General features: G+C 46.1%; 1 protein-coding gene across 1 annotated transcript in view; it reads right to left on the bottom strand.

Moving 5' to 3' along the window:
- MAK16 (MAK16 homolog) overlaps positions 1–15,093 on the bottom strand; it is a 109,916-nt gene that overhangs the window by 26,693 nt on the left and 68,130 nt on the right. Inside the window, exon 5 of the mRNA XM_086943770.1 lies at positions 6,876–7,027. Coding sequence (XP_086799896.1) covers positions 6,876–7,027 — 152 coding nt within the window. The remainder of the gene's footprint in view (positions 1–6,875; positions 7,028–15,093) is intronic.

Genomic DNA, 15,093 nt, shown 5'->3' with positions numbered 1-15,093 from the left:
GCATATCTAGGATTCGTGCCTGAACTTCCTGCCGAAACGAAGTTGAGCGTAACCAACCCTGGCGACGCAGGACGGCCGCTCCAGCGAGCTGGCGAAAACCGGTGCAGGCTACATCCACTGCACAATCTATAAGTTCTTCTGCCGTCCTTTCTCCTTCTTGCAGAATTTTCTGTGCTTCTGTCTTGGAAGCATCTGGGAGTAACGCTACATAGGCGGCCATGTCAGCCCAAGCCTGACGGTCATAACGGCCTAAAATGGCCATTGCGTTAGCTACTCGAACTGTTGTAGAGGACATGGAGGAAAATTTTCGCCCAATAGCATCCAGGCGACGGCCCTCACGGTCCGGAGGAGCAGTGATTGTAGACGCCGGATTCTTTGAACCCCGTTGAGCTGCCTGCGTGACGACAGAGTCGGGCTTAGGTTGACCTGTAAGGCATGCTGGAGATCCTGTAGGAGCTTTGTATTTCTTTTCCAACCTTGGCAGCTGTGCTGGTAGAGAGTTTGGCGTCTTCATTATTTTCTCTCCTTCAGACCAGATGAAATCTATAATCGGGACTGTGTGGATCTGTTTCAGGGGTTGGTTTTTGAAATCGTATAGGAAGCAATCTTCCTCTCGGTGTGCTCGTGGCAATTTGAATCGCTGTGCTGCCCTATCCATTAGCTGGTGGAAGCCCGCGATGTCTACTGGAGGAGAATCCGCTGCAGGCACCTGAGAAGGAGATGGTGTTTGAGCACGATAGTCATCCCACTCCGCCAAATGTTCCTCACCATCCTCATCAACTTCAGAAACTTCACCATCTTCACGCTCTGGAGGATTCTCGTCATCATCATCCTCCGGGTAGATGGTAGTGTGAACACGAACTGATGTAGTTCGGTGAACAGTTACAGGCGACGCTGGTTGAGGAGGAGCCAGAATCGGGTTAGAAACTGGATTCATTACTGATGGGACCGTTGTAACCTGTGGCGTTGGTGGGAAACGCCGATTGTAGTCTTCCAACATACTTTGGAGGTTTGATATCATGGAGATAGGCAACATCGCAGTCGGAACTTGAGTGAGAGTCGTTTGATGTTGGCCATAAACATCTTCCTCGTCGTTACTGAGGTCTTGGCACTTAATATTTAGATCCGAAAGACTGTGAGCTTGGTCATCAGACTCTTGATCAGAATCAGTCGCAAACAGCGGAGATGGAGGATTAATCATCTCTTGCTCTGTAAGAGTCTCGAACTGTGGTTTGCTGGACTGCAAGGGCAATAGAGGCATTGTAGCAAAAGAAGAGGCCGGCGTCGAAATTGTGTCCTGCGTACGCGTCGACGGCATGACATCAATTGACTTCTGCGATGGGATCGACTTGGATGCCATCGTCGACGAGGAGACCGTCGACGGAGCAGTCTTCAGTGGTATCGATGGAGTCATCGTCGACGGAACCTTTACTTTCAATGTCTTCGTCGACGGAGTCATCGTCGACGGAGTCATCGTCGACGGAGCCATCGTCGACGGAGCCATCGTCGACGGAGTCATCGTCGACGGAGCGGTCGTCGACGGAGCGGCCGACGACAGAGCGGTCGTCGACGGAGCAGATGGAACAGGTCCCCTCGTCGACGGGATAGCCGTCGACGGTGCGCTCGTCGACGAGAGCGTCGACTGAGTCAAAGCCTTCACACCTCTAGTCGACGACGACCGGGTCGTCGACGAGTGAGCTTTTTTCGTCGTTGAAGATGAAATAGGAATCACAGAAGAAACAGTCTTAGAGCTGAGAACCACTCTCATCGACGATGAAGACGTCGACGCTAAAGCCGACGACGATCCAGAGGCCAGCGTCGTTGTGACTGTCGTCGTCGATTTGGAACCAGAGAAAGCCATTCTCGTCGACGGAGTAGAAACCACCGTCGTCGACGGCAAATCCGTTTTCCTCACAGAAAAACTGGACTTTGAAGCAGAGGGAGCCTGAGAGCTTTGTCTCGTGGGCCCAGACGTGGTAGGCAAAGGTGAAGACACCGCAGGGGTCATTGTGAGGGAAACTTTCCTCTTTTTAAGAAATGGTGAAGGCACCTCCTGCACACTACCACGTTTAGAAGCTGCTTTAGAACGGCCTGACCCAAGACTTTCAGCGTCAGAAATTACACTATCTTTGTCTTTAAGCCTCTGAAGCCAGACAAGTAAACGGCCTTCTCTGTCCTTTTGAGTTTTCTCTGAGAACTTTCTACAGAGTTTACAGGTACCCACTTCATGGTCCGGGTAAAGGCAGTAAATACACTTACTGTGTGGGTCATCATGAAATAATCTCAGCTTTCCACAGGAGGAGCAAGCTCTGAAGAGAGACTTCTTACTTGAAGACATTTTGGAAGAAACTGGAACACTTGAAGAAAGAAAAACTGAGCAGAGCTCAGGGAGACTCCCTTACACACGACGTGCGGTAGAAAATCTGAGGGCTTGAGCTCTGAGGAGAAGGTTCTAGGGGGCTGCTGGCGCCTGATTGGCTGCAGTTTGGACTAACATAATGACAAGGATAGGCTGCATTGGAACTTCTTCTTCCCCATGCATTCCTATGTGGAAAACTCTTGGTTAGATACCAGATGGTTATTGTATGCATTTTTTGGGTTTTTCCTTATTATGTATATACATATTTATTATATATTATTATATATTTAGCATTTATTGCTATTTTATTTACCGTGGGACTCCCACTCCGACGACGGGGAATATTCAAGCATGTGAATCTATGAAAGACACCCCAATACTGGAGAATGCGCGCATACACCTATTTCTCTCCTTTATATTCCTTTCATCCTCATGATCAACGATATGCAGAGTTGCTATTTTCCTGTTTAAACCAAAACTGTCAAACTCAAAGACGTTTTCCAGTCGTATACAGATTCATTCCCCTTAGTAGGAGTGGAACCCTCCTTGAAATGTGGCCCTCCCAGCAGTAAATGATCTCATTTGAATCCTAGTACAGAATGGATAAGGTAGCCTTTGTTGCAGAAAAAAAGTGAATATTTGTGCTGTAAGGAATTATTGAAACGCGGAGTGAACCTAAACTTAATAACATCCCACGTGCGGATGGAAAGGCGTAGAGTCGTGCAAAAGATGTGGCAGCAGGTGAAGAAAAAAGCAAAAGAAGACTGTACCAAGAGAATCGGAGGTATCTGCTTTCCAGCAGACAATCAACCTATTAGAAGTTTAAAGGGTTTTCAATAAGTGGATTTGCTAGCACTGTTCGACAAGGAGTACTTGTCATCCAGCAACAGATAGGGAGAAGATCAGATTATGGCTCTCATAGGCTATGTATTCTACCAGGAAATTGCCTCATTTAAAGCAGCCAAGTGCCACAGTGTCTGTCTGATATGTCTGGGACAATTTCAGACAACCTTGCCTGTTGAGGAACGGTAGGTTTTTCCCTTTATGCCCAAGGACCTCAAAAACGCAAGCAAAACACATTTGTAGCTAATCTGGAACTTGAAATTCTCTCCTCCTCCTTCCCATTTGATGCCTTACGCGAGCTACTGAGAATGAAATTGGGAGATTTTAAGAGTGTGCAAAATTCTTTAACAATACAATTGTGGAAAAAATTTAAATTCTGTTAAACTATGAAATTGGCAAAATTTGAATGAAAAAAAAAGAGAAAGCCAATTCCTCCGGAAAAAAAAACCGGAATGAGCACTTTGTAGACTTATCGGCTAATGCCTAACGGCTAGGGCGCTCGACCTCAGACCTGGGGATCTGGGTTTGAGTCTCGGTAACAACGCCAAAACCTCCTGTGATTCTGGGCAAATCACGTAATCTCCCCGTGCCTAAAATGAATGTGTGTCCTCATGTAACGTAACTGGTGCTATGTAAAGCGCTCTGATACTCTATTTGGTTCGGGTCTAGTTCGCCCTATATAAAACTCAGCAAAAAAAAATTAATTGTACCTGATATCCGTAGTGTTTTGTCACTTAATATTGCAGAAGATATTTAAAAAACAAAAAAACAAATCAGATTAAATGTTTGCAAATGATTTACCTTCCAAAACTGTTTTTAGGTTGAGCGTGGTTGCAAAAGACGAGCGTGGTTGCAAAAGACTTATTGTCATCTTACCAGATCTTACAGCATGCTTAAAGCCCATCCAGTGCTTAACATTCGTGGGCATTCTTGTTACTCACTGCTTGCTTATTAGTTGGCTTGCCTTGTTCATCTTGTACCTGTTCCTCCCCTGGACCTTAGTCTCTTTACTTGCGTCCTTTTGATGTTCACTTTAGGGAACTACTTTTTGCTTAAGCAATCGTTGATGTAGTTTCCAGCTAACTTCCCCATGTGAAAGTTGTTCTCTCTTATCTGTGTGCTTCTCTTCCACCACACATTCTCTAAGCCATGTGCTTCTCCCCCCATGCTCCACATTGATCTGCCCCCTCATGTGCTTCTCTTCCCCTCCCACTCCATGTTTCTCTCTCACCCGTGTGCTTCATGTCCTTTGTGTTGCTTTTCCTATGTTGCTCCCCCATACTCACTTTTGCAACAAAAAAAAACAAAGCACTACGTTTAAAAAAAAGATTTTTACTTACCTATCCATTTCAGATCAGTTATTAGAAAGAAAACAAGCATGGGCAAAGCCAAATGGTCTCGCCTTTGCAAAAGGTTCTATTTTTGTTTTCTCTATGGTACAGTAGTTTTGTGGATAGTAAGTGTAGATTGTTTCCGTCAATAAAATAGGTTTTAATGTTACCGACCTCAAACGGACCATAATCACTACGCACTGAAAATACTACACAATCAAAAAGAATGAGTTACACTTTATGTTTGCGTTGTGAGGACGTTTTAATGAGTGGGCGAGGTTCGGACCGCCCTCCACACACGCCCACCGTGACGTCGGATGGCCGGAGGCCGTCCGAAGCACACAAGGGGTTAAGTTAACGGACCAACTTGGCCACCCAGCCCTGATGCTTAAATACCACAAAAGGAAAATGTAGCTATAAATACCCCTAAATCCAGACAGTTAAGCTTTTTTAAGCGAGTTATACACTCTATGCAGAAAGCACACAGAACTTGGAGGTCCAGGCAGGCAGCTAGAAGGCACTACGGTGTCAGCCGCAAAGAGATTGTGTGACGAGCACACAGACAATTAATAAAGGCCATCCGAGATAGCCAATGGATTGCAAGAGGGGTCAAAACAATGCCAGATTACTGTGGCCCCACTAAATAAACTGAATGTTTTCAAGAGGTGTTGTGAGTGAGAACAACAATTGTATGGAATGTTTCTGCCCACAGATTTCAGCAAAGCGGTGCTAAAGTTAGAAAACACAACATCAATATTTTAGAAAGCGTTCAAGTCTGGCCACTCAATGGAGTGATGCTAGTGGATACAACTAAACAAGTAAATAATGGGAGATACACTTTAGTCGAAAAGTGTTGTTTTTAAACTTTTATTGGTTGCTACGGTTACGACAGCGTGCACACAATCAGGATATACGAGAGTATAGAGCAACAGTCAGGGGGCAGGTATGTCTTTAGTTTACAGTGCAGTTTGTGGCACAGGTAGTCTCCAGTTCTAGGCTCTGGTTGACCTATAGCCCATAACTTGACTCATTAATCTACTTGCACAGCTTTAAAGTGCTTTTCATGTGAAAAGATCTACAAGTATCCCAGTAATCACTGATTCATAAATACCACTGTTCAATTTCAATTGCACGTGCTGATTTATCAATAACTAGGGTGTGAAGCTAGTAGGATGCCTTGGTTGTCTCGTTTAGAAATCCGAACGAAAATATTTTTGGTATTGTTATTTTCTTTACCTATCGCATTGCATGCAACTCCCTTTTGGAGGACACTGGTTCCTGCCCAGAACAAACTCACACCATTGAACTCTGCTGCAGTAGTAGAAAACAAGATGGCCGACACTGCTCTGGAATGCATAATAGGAATGCATTATAAGTGTGCGTTCCAAAAGAGTGGCAACCAACTTATATGCTGAACTTGAGGGGAGAGGATGTAGCGTAAGGGCTAGAGTTGCCGACCGCGTCGGTATGGACTAGAGCGGTTTGAGTCTTGTGGGAGGCCCAAGAGGCTCAACATTCTGTGTTTCTGGGTAAATCAATAAATCGCTCCACGCTTGTGTCCCTGTGTCTAATGCAACAGGCGATTTTGCAAAGCCCTTCGATACCTTCAGGTAGAATTTACGCTATGTAAAATAGCACATAAGTTACAAAAACACCATCAACACGGTAAAGCCTTGCTAAACAAATAAAGCACACTTAAAAAAAAAAAAGAAGCTTAGAACATATCTCCCAAAAGCTTTAGCAATAACACAACATAAGAAAACGGAACCTTCCTAAACATGGGCACTCTACAACGAAAACAATGTGCACTAAAGTAAAAGGATTCAAGTAATACACCAATGCTCCATGAGAGGGAGCAAGACATGAGAAGAGGTGACATATAACAAAGGTTATTATCGAATTAAAAAATCAAAAGCGGTGGGCAGGCTGAAAGCCCACAGAGTGAATATATCATGTCTCGAAGAGAGGGAGCAAGCTCTGCCTAGGCGAGACCCCCAAAAACGGCAAGTGTAATTTTGTAGGCACTCGAATGTGAAAGGTGCGCTCGCTTACAAAATGGTGCTGCGGTCGTATCATAGCGCCTTTTTCCCCTTTTTAGCAATGCTGCACAGCATCATTAAACCTTTGCCAAAGCCAACAGGTCCCAAATGCAAGACCTATTATCTTTGACAATGCCTGTTTTTATATGAAACTTTACCCTAAGTAAACAGTTCAAAACTTTGCAGAAAGCACTCCGGTCAAGCTACAGAATAAACATTTCCCCCCACGCCCCGGAAGAATCTCTAAATAGGAAAACATTAATGGTTAGGAAAAACACACATGAGAAGCCTGAAGTCACTCACTGTCGTTTGAGGGTAAGTTTACGGATGCGGATTAGATACTGGGTGATCTTTGTGAAGCGTTGTTTGCACTTGTGCCGAATGAATCGCGGCCAGTATATGAGGTTTTCGTCTATCTGTTCCAGGGCCTTTTCATAGTTCTTGCTGAGTCGAACCTGAGGGTGAAGGCAAAACAATGATGTAATTACATTGGCTAGGCATTGACATTTGAAGGTCCAAGGAAATCCACCCTTGATGTTTCACTGGCCAATGCCACTGAAAATCTGTAGAGTTGGTTCAAAGTAATATGTTTCACCTAGAGATCTTTCTAAGGCACCTGGGCAGCTAAGAGAAATTGAGGTTTCCCTACAGGTTATCCCATTTCTACATAGCATCACAAACACCTATTTGTAAAAGATGCAAGTAATAAAGCAATAATACCTCTTTAGTCTTGAGGACCACGTTTCCAAAACCAGGTGTACTCTCTAGGATGTGATGGGAATGAGGAACCAAGCAAAAGGGAGATTCCTCCAACTGAAAAACATTCCTCTTTGCAAGCAGTTATCCACACCAAACTAAAAACTCCAAACAAACCATCTCTCACAACATTCCAATACTTCACTCCAAGAAAGACAGAATGTACCATGCACCTTTCTCCCAACAAATCTCTCACACACACACTCACCAAAATAACCAGAAACAGGGCAGAACCGGTGGTATCAATCATCATTACCATTTTCAAACCACCATTACCGTTGTCGCATCACAACCATCACTCTCAATTCATCTACTAGACTACTAACATTGATATCTATCTGGTATTCTTCTAAGAAATTCCTCCAAACCAACATCAAAAAATATGTTCTGCTCATCCGCAGCCAAATCATGAATCTGCCATTATGACATTTCGACCTTCTGCTAAAATCCACACTGCTATTGTCTAATCTGACAGCACTGAGTAATGCCAATAATTTCTTCAGAACAGACAATCTTCATACTTTACCACCCTAACTCAACCTCCATAAACAACACATAAAAGTTACTCCTGGAAAAACTCCATGCTTCTAAATCCCACGTTCGTGACGGACATATTTCCAACTTTTTCTTCAAGCTTGCCTTCTCTCTCATTTGACTTATCACTATCTACCTTGTCGTTCCGTCCTCAGACAGATAGGCCGGTAGCTTTCATCCTCTTTAAAATCCAACTGTCTGAGGTAGAGCCACCATGCTATGAAATAGCTGCCATCGGGCTACAAAATACAGGTGCCGCTCTTCAAATGATAAGTGATGGAAGAGAGAAACCTATTCGTTATAGTGAGCGGGCATTTCTTGGGGGAGAAGCCAGGATATCACCGACACCCGGCGGCCTGAGGCTGCTGGCTTAAACTACAACAAGCATTAGCATAGCTAATAGGTCTCGCCTTTGAGACCTTATAAGTGTTTAACCATGCAACATTTCATGTTGTTGCACCAAGGATATTGTGCTGCATAATTAAATACTTATAAGTTCCCAAAAGCGAGACCTATTGGCTATGCCAATGCTTTTTTTTATCGTAGTGTAGTGAGACAGGGACTGAAGGGGCGTGGGATCATGAGTGAGGGAGGCAAACTGGTCTGGGAGGGAAGATGTGACAGAGAGGGAGAGAGGAGTAACTGGAGGGAAGGGGTGGGATGAAGAGGGAGGAGACGAAGAGTAGGAGGGAAGAAGTCATGAGGAGGAAGATAGTATTCTACTGAGGGCAGGGAGCGGGCTAAGGCGAAAGAGGTGAAGGGACGGATATGTGTTAAGGATGGGACAGGAAGCCACTGATGGGAAGGAGGGCGGGCTGAAGAGGGAGAGATGCTGTGAATGAAAGAAAAGGAGTATGGGGGAGAGCGCCATTGGTGGGAAGGGAATGAATATAGAGCACGAGGAGAGCATTGGGAGACAGAGGATAAGGAAGGAACGAGAGGTAGGCAATGAAGGGTGAATTAAAAGATATTTTGGGGCAGAGAGTCAGTGAGAGACATGCAAGACGGAGACTGCGCAGCATGTCTCACTGCTCGGCTGCGCGTGAAGTCATTAGCTTTGTATTGATAGTCCACGCCGCCAATGGTATAATCTTTGTCAGCACCGAGCGCCTAATCCCAGCAGTAAAGCGGGCTAATTCAAAACTGTAGATTTCAAGGTTTAATCCAACTTTGCAAACTTTACTCATGCCAGTTTTCCCCCTGGTGCAGATCTAGCCGAGTGACAAACTTTCCAGGACACCTGTGGATCGGAATAGTTTTTATCCCTTTGCAGAGACTTTTTTCTTTCCAGCACCCCTGGACTACGGGTGTGTTTCAATTTAGGTCATTGGTTTCAGGTCGTGGGTTGAAAAAGCAATGAAAGAGCGCTCTACAGGGGACAGCAACACACCGCTTATTACAACTGCATGACATCCAGGATGTAGCTGGTAGAAGAATGGCTTCAATGGGCGCAGAGAGCACAGTTTGCATTTAACATATCTTCTCACTGAGTGCATCTTTTTAAACGTGCAGCTTTTCCGTGACTTTCCAACTCCCAGGAGGGCGATAGTCTGGAAGGAATATACATTTTCTGGGCCAGACACAGGGCGCATGGCGACGGCTTTCACTTTCAGCATCCACGGGGGGCCTGAAGGAAGGTGAAGCTTGCTTCTTGTCTAGTGAGAGCCCCGTACACTGATGCAAAGTTCTGGTCATTCCTAGAGGTGTGTGTGTGTAAGGGGGGGGGGGGGGGGGGGGGGGCAACGCCGTACGTTTCTAGCGAAATCTGTGCAACTTCATGCAGCGTTGTCCTCCCCCAACATTTGAGTGACAGTTGAGACATGTAAAACAATTTATGTCTCAAGGAATACTTGCAGTGAAACATTCTGCAGACATTTGCCGCTCTGATAGACGACCACTGTAACATGTAAACTCGCAGAGAATATGTGTTCACCTTTTCCACTGTGGGAGGATTGATTCGACTGTGAGACTTTCTCGTGGTGCACAAACAAAACCTTGCACAGCTGATGATGGTAAACTCATGATGATGCCTGCCTGAGGCAGCCGCTGCCATCTGCACGACACTTCGAATGCTAGGATACATTGGGATGATTAAGTACTGGATAGAATTGGCGCAACCAATATTCAGTTAGTTTGTGAATATCAATATACTACTTATCAGTAATATGGGTGCTTAGAGAAGGGTCAATCATCCAAATGCCCTCAGGTAGATCAATAAACAGAATCCAAGTCCCTAGCATACCACAGCAAAATATTTTACAGTAATACTACTTTTTCAGAAACAAAACATTCATTTTTCTTCATGAGATCTTTAATTTATGGTATCTTGTAATATTTCTCGCCGCCAACACGTGTTTCATCGTTTGTGAGTTACCAACGACTTCCTCAGGGCTGGTGGGCAGATACACAAGGGTGTTTAGCCTTCTGGCTGGTTGTAATTCCGTCCCAACCTTAATTGGCTAGGTCATTAAATAATATCCGTATCAATATGATGACACGAGTTACCCCTATTTAGGAGGTGAAAGGCTTGAATAAATCAACAGCTCAGTAATGCACTCTATGATGTCGCTGTTATCCACGCAAAGTATTCAGTAAAAAATAATCAATCTTATTGAGGCGCACATTGAGTGATGTCGTTGTTGCCGGTGCAGGGGTTGGAGAACTCCTTGACGATGCTGAAGAGTTCCTTGCTGTCGTGGGCGTTGTTGTCCAGTCGTTCCTTCAGGGATTTCTTCTTGGTGGTGCGGATGAGCTGGTGGTGCTTGCGGGTGGCTTGTTTGAGGGCGGTCCTGTTGTCTAGGGTCTGGTCGAGGAGCCAGGCTTTCTCAAGGGTGCAGCAGTTCTTCTTGGAGTCCTTGAGTTCGCTGGTGAACCAGGAGGCCTTCTTGCTTCTGGGTCTGCTGGGAGGGTTCTTCAGTGGTGCGAGGTCGTCGGCGTAGGCGGTCAGCCACTGCGTGAAGTTGCGAGCTGCTTCGTTGGGGTCCGTTGTGCTGGCAGGTGGGTTCTGGTTGAGGGAGGTGGTGAGCTGGTCAGCGGTGATCTTGCTCCAGCTCCTGTGAGGAACCTGTTGCGGGTGGTGGTGGGTCGTGGTTCTTCTGAAACTGAAGTGGACGCAGCTGTGGTCGGTCCTGTGGAGTCCGGTGGCGTGGCTGAAGGTGATGTGCTTACTGGAAGAGAAGACGGGATCAAGCGTGTGGCCGGCGTAGTGGGTGGGGGTGTTGACCAGTTGCTTGAGTCCGAGGTTGGCGAGGTTTTCTAGCAGGGCGGCGGTGTTGCGGTCCTTGTTGTTCTCCAGGTGGAAGTTGAGGTCCCCTAGGAGGATGTAGTCGGTGGAGGGGAGGGCGTGCAGGCTGATTAAGTCTGTGATGTCTTCGCTGAATTGGGTACGTGGTCCCAGGGGTCTGTAGATGAGGGTGCCTCTGAGGGTTGTCTTTGGGTCGGTGTGTATCTGGAAGTGGAGGTGCTCCGCGGTGGCGAAGGTGTCGTTGGAATCGGTCGAGATGCGGATGGTGTTCTTGTGGACGATGGCGATGCCTCCTCCGGTCTGGTTGATGCGGTCCCTCCTGATGATCTTGTACCCGTCCGGGATGGCGATGGCGGGGGCTGAGGAGGCGTTCATCCATGTTTCCGTGAGGAAGGCGATGTCTGGTGATGTTGTGTTGAGGAGGTTCCAGAGTTCCACGGCGTGTCTGTGGGCGGAGCGGGTGTTGAGCAGGATACACTTGAGGTGGTTGCTGCTGGTGTCTGGCTTGGCGGGTGCGGTGCAGGTTCGGAGGCAGGTGAACTTGCAGGTTCTGCAGGTGAAGGGTCCGTGGATGCGTTTCGGGGTGGCCCGGCAGCAGGCGGGGTTCCTGGCCAGCATGGAGTGCGTTGAGGGCGGCGGCGTCGTAGGTCTGTCGGGTCGTCTTGCATTGGCGAGGACCAGGGGTCCTGCCACTGTGTTGGAAGGGTATTAGTTGTATCACGCAAGCAATTTCTTAGCCGTGGAACGCAGCTCGCAGGCTGAAGTGGTGCGAGGTCGATCCCATGCCTTAATGACTTGACTGACAGAAATGGCATGTTTTTTTTCAGACCGTTTTACTAACCCGGCTGTATTTAAAGATGGCGATCTTGCCTGCACTCATCTGAGGGCGTTTTCTCTAACAGACTCTGGGACGGAGGTATATTTTATTTATCAATGAAGAAATGTTGAGCAGTTCCCTCTGATGTACAAAAAAAGAGCAACTACTTTAGAGACTAGCAATCTCCATCAAAACAACCAGTTCGCACAATAGTAACGTGGCTTCTACTGCTGTGACATTACTCTTATCATTCCAATGTGGCCGCAGCACTTAGGGCGTGACAAGGATGTTGTGCAGGCCCTTTTCTATGTTAATTATGGGTTGGTAGTGACAACTCAGCCATGCTTGGAGTGGTGGCAAATGGGAAGTATTGGATCAATGGCTATGGGAGGAGAAGTTTTGTGTGCTAATTGTAAAAGCGCACTATCTTTTAAGTGAGACTTTATCGTGGGGGAGATTTCTAAGGTTTTGTGTCGTATATTTTGCACCTGGATTAGCGACTCAATTAACAGCTGCTAATATTAACCCACTTATTGCTTCTTGTTTACGTGCGGCCGAGTGGTGCGCGCACGAGGGTCAAAAGCAGACATGGCAGGAGCCACAAGACGTGCGGCTGAGTGGTGCTAATGACCCGTGAAAGGCAGATGGCGGCTGGCCGTGTGCACGGTCGAGTGAAGCCAGTAGCACTTTGAAAACTCACCTACTAAATGTCTCGCAGAGCAGCAGCGCATGCTCTGACTCAGCAAGACCTAAAAAGGAGATGAAACCTTCAATGAGAAGAAATTTAGAGATATTATTGAAGCATTGATGACCCACAATCCAAAATCATCAGAGGCGACAAGGGGTAAGAGTGTTATTAGAGGACATGGACAAGGAAGCTGTAACCTGACATGTTGGTGCTCTTCCTGAGCGATGATTTGATAGAATGACGAGCCCAGGGTGTGAATACACTGCTCCAAGCTGGGCTCTTGCAAAAATGTGGTTAACAGTTGGGAAGTGTAGCCTTATATGTAAAAAGATAACACACTGTGGGTAATAAGAAAGTGCATTTGAAAGCAATACAAGAGCATTCAATTTGCAGGATGAGGGAAAAACAGATTCTTGAGAAAGGAGGCACGAAGCAGAGCCCTCAACTTGTTTATTATGAGTGAAGCTTTACAAAGGTTGCCAAAAGAAATGACTCATCAAGAACTATAGTTGTTGGCATGGAAACTGCACTGATCCTGCACAGTACTGACATAGATGTAACTGAGGGGTGTTGCAATAGAAGCAGTGGCATGGGCTCCACATCTTCACCAAACTAATGCCTTTGAGACAAAAAGGAAGATTTACGTCTTCTAGACATAACAAACATACCATTAAAGAATGAATGGTGAAAATGTCACAGAAGTACTGAGCGTGGGAGGCTGTAAAGGGAGAAACAACATGCAAACCTTCCATATCCGGTATGAAACCACTGATAACAGAAGGGAATATGGCAATCACAGAAAAGACTGAGGCCGGCAATAAATATGACAGTGCTGTGACAAGAGCTGGATATAATTAGGAACTGTGTCACAGGAGCAGAATGCAGGATATCAGCAATCTAAGGTAATGCAGGAGGATATTCTGCACAGCTTGTTGAAATGTGATCCACAGTTGAAGATAGGAAGAGAAGTTTGCAGAGTTAGAGAATAGGTAAAGAAGGAATAAAGTGTGAATATCATCATTTTACCTTCACTTCTAGCTTCCCAGGGATTCAAAGCTATCTTTTTATGCTTAAATACCAGTTCTTTTCTTTCCAAAATATCTGACTGTTAACAGACATACATTTTTGGGTTTGGACTCGTGAGGTTATAGAGAGACCCTTTGAGTGCGATTTTTGAGAAAGGACTTTAGGCAGGCAAGGGCTACACCCCCAATGCCAATGTCCTGAAGACGCTGCATCAGCATTAAATGATCTACCATATCAAATGCTGCAGACAGATCCAAGATCACCAGCATAGTGAATATGCTACTTACCAGTATGCATCTGTTCTTGGCATGTAGGGCTGCTAACATTCATATCTTAGCATTAGATCGCCACCTAGTGTTGGGTCCGGATGATCGCACATTGTTGTCCTGGAAGAGTCTTCGAAGTATCCTGAGATGGGTGGCTCCTCCCCTGGACTACAGTGCGCATGGGCATCGGCTCCATCCCCAGATTGTTTTTCGCCATTGTGGCAGAGGATGGAGTGAAAAGTGTAAAGGATGTCCATGCTAATGATTGAATACAATAGTATATCTGCAGCTGCGACGGGCACCGGGGAGGAGGGTGGGCGATATGAATGTTAGCAGCCCTACATGCCAAGAACAGATGCATACTGGTAAGTAGCATATTCAGTTCGAGGCATGTGGGCTGCTAAATTCATATCTTAGCATAGAATACATAGCAGTCCCTCCATTAGCGGCGGTTGCCCGTGCCAGCTGCAGAAACCTGAAAAAGTGTTTTGAGAACAGCCTGCCCAACAGCCGCTTACTGTTTGGAATGTACATCAACACAGTAGTGTTTTGTAAAGGTATGTGGTGTAACCCACGTGGCTGCTCTGCAAATGTCCTCTAGAGGAATGTTTCCTAGGAAAGCCATGGATGCCCCCAACTTGCGTGTGGAGTGTGCCTTTGGGGGTATTGTTAAAGTGCGCTTGGCTTTTTGATAACAGATTTGAATGCACTTAACAATCCATCTGGCTATTCCCGCTTTGGAAATCGGGTTGCCTTTGTGTTGTGGTGAGAAGGCAACAAAGAGTTGTTTCGTCTTCCTAAAGTGTTGTGTCCTGTCTATGTAGTACATCAATGCCCTCCGTACGTCTAACGTATGGAGCATTCTTTCTGCCACTGTTTGTGGGTTCTGGAAGAATGCCGGCAAATCGATAGTTTGGTTGAGATGAAAATGTGACACCACCTTTGGAAGGAACTTGGGGTTAGTACGTAGCACTACCCTATTTGGATGAATTTGAATGAAAGGCTCTTGTATTGTGAGCGCTTGCAGCTCACTAACCCGCCTTAGTGACGTAATCGCAATTAGGAAAGCAACTTTCCACGACAGGAATTGCAGTTCACACGAGTGCAGTGGCTCAAATGGTGGTCCCATCAGTCTGGTGAGGACCACATTGAGGTTCCACACCGGAGCTGGCGGTGTTCTTGGGGGAATG

The sequence above is a fragment of the Lissotriton vulgaris genome, chromosome 11 (assembly GCF_964263255.1).
Source record: "Lissotriton vulgaris chromosome 11, aLisVul1.2, whole genome shotgun sequence".
Classification (NCBI taxonomy): Eukaryota; Metazoa; Chordata; class Amphibia; order Caudata; family Salamandridae; genus Lissotriton; species Lissotriton vulgaris.
The sequence above is the reverse complement of the archived record's forward strand: the minus strand, read 5'-3'. Positions and strand labels throughout refer to the sequence as shown.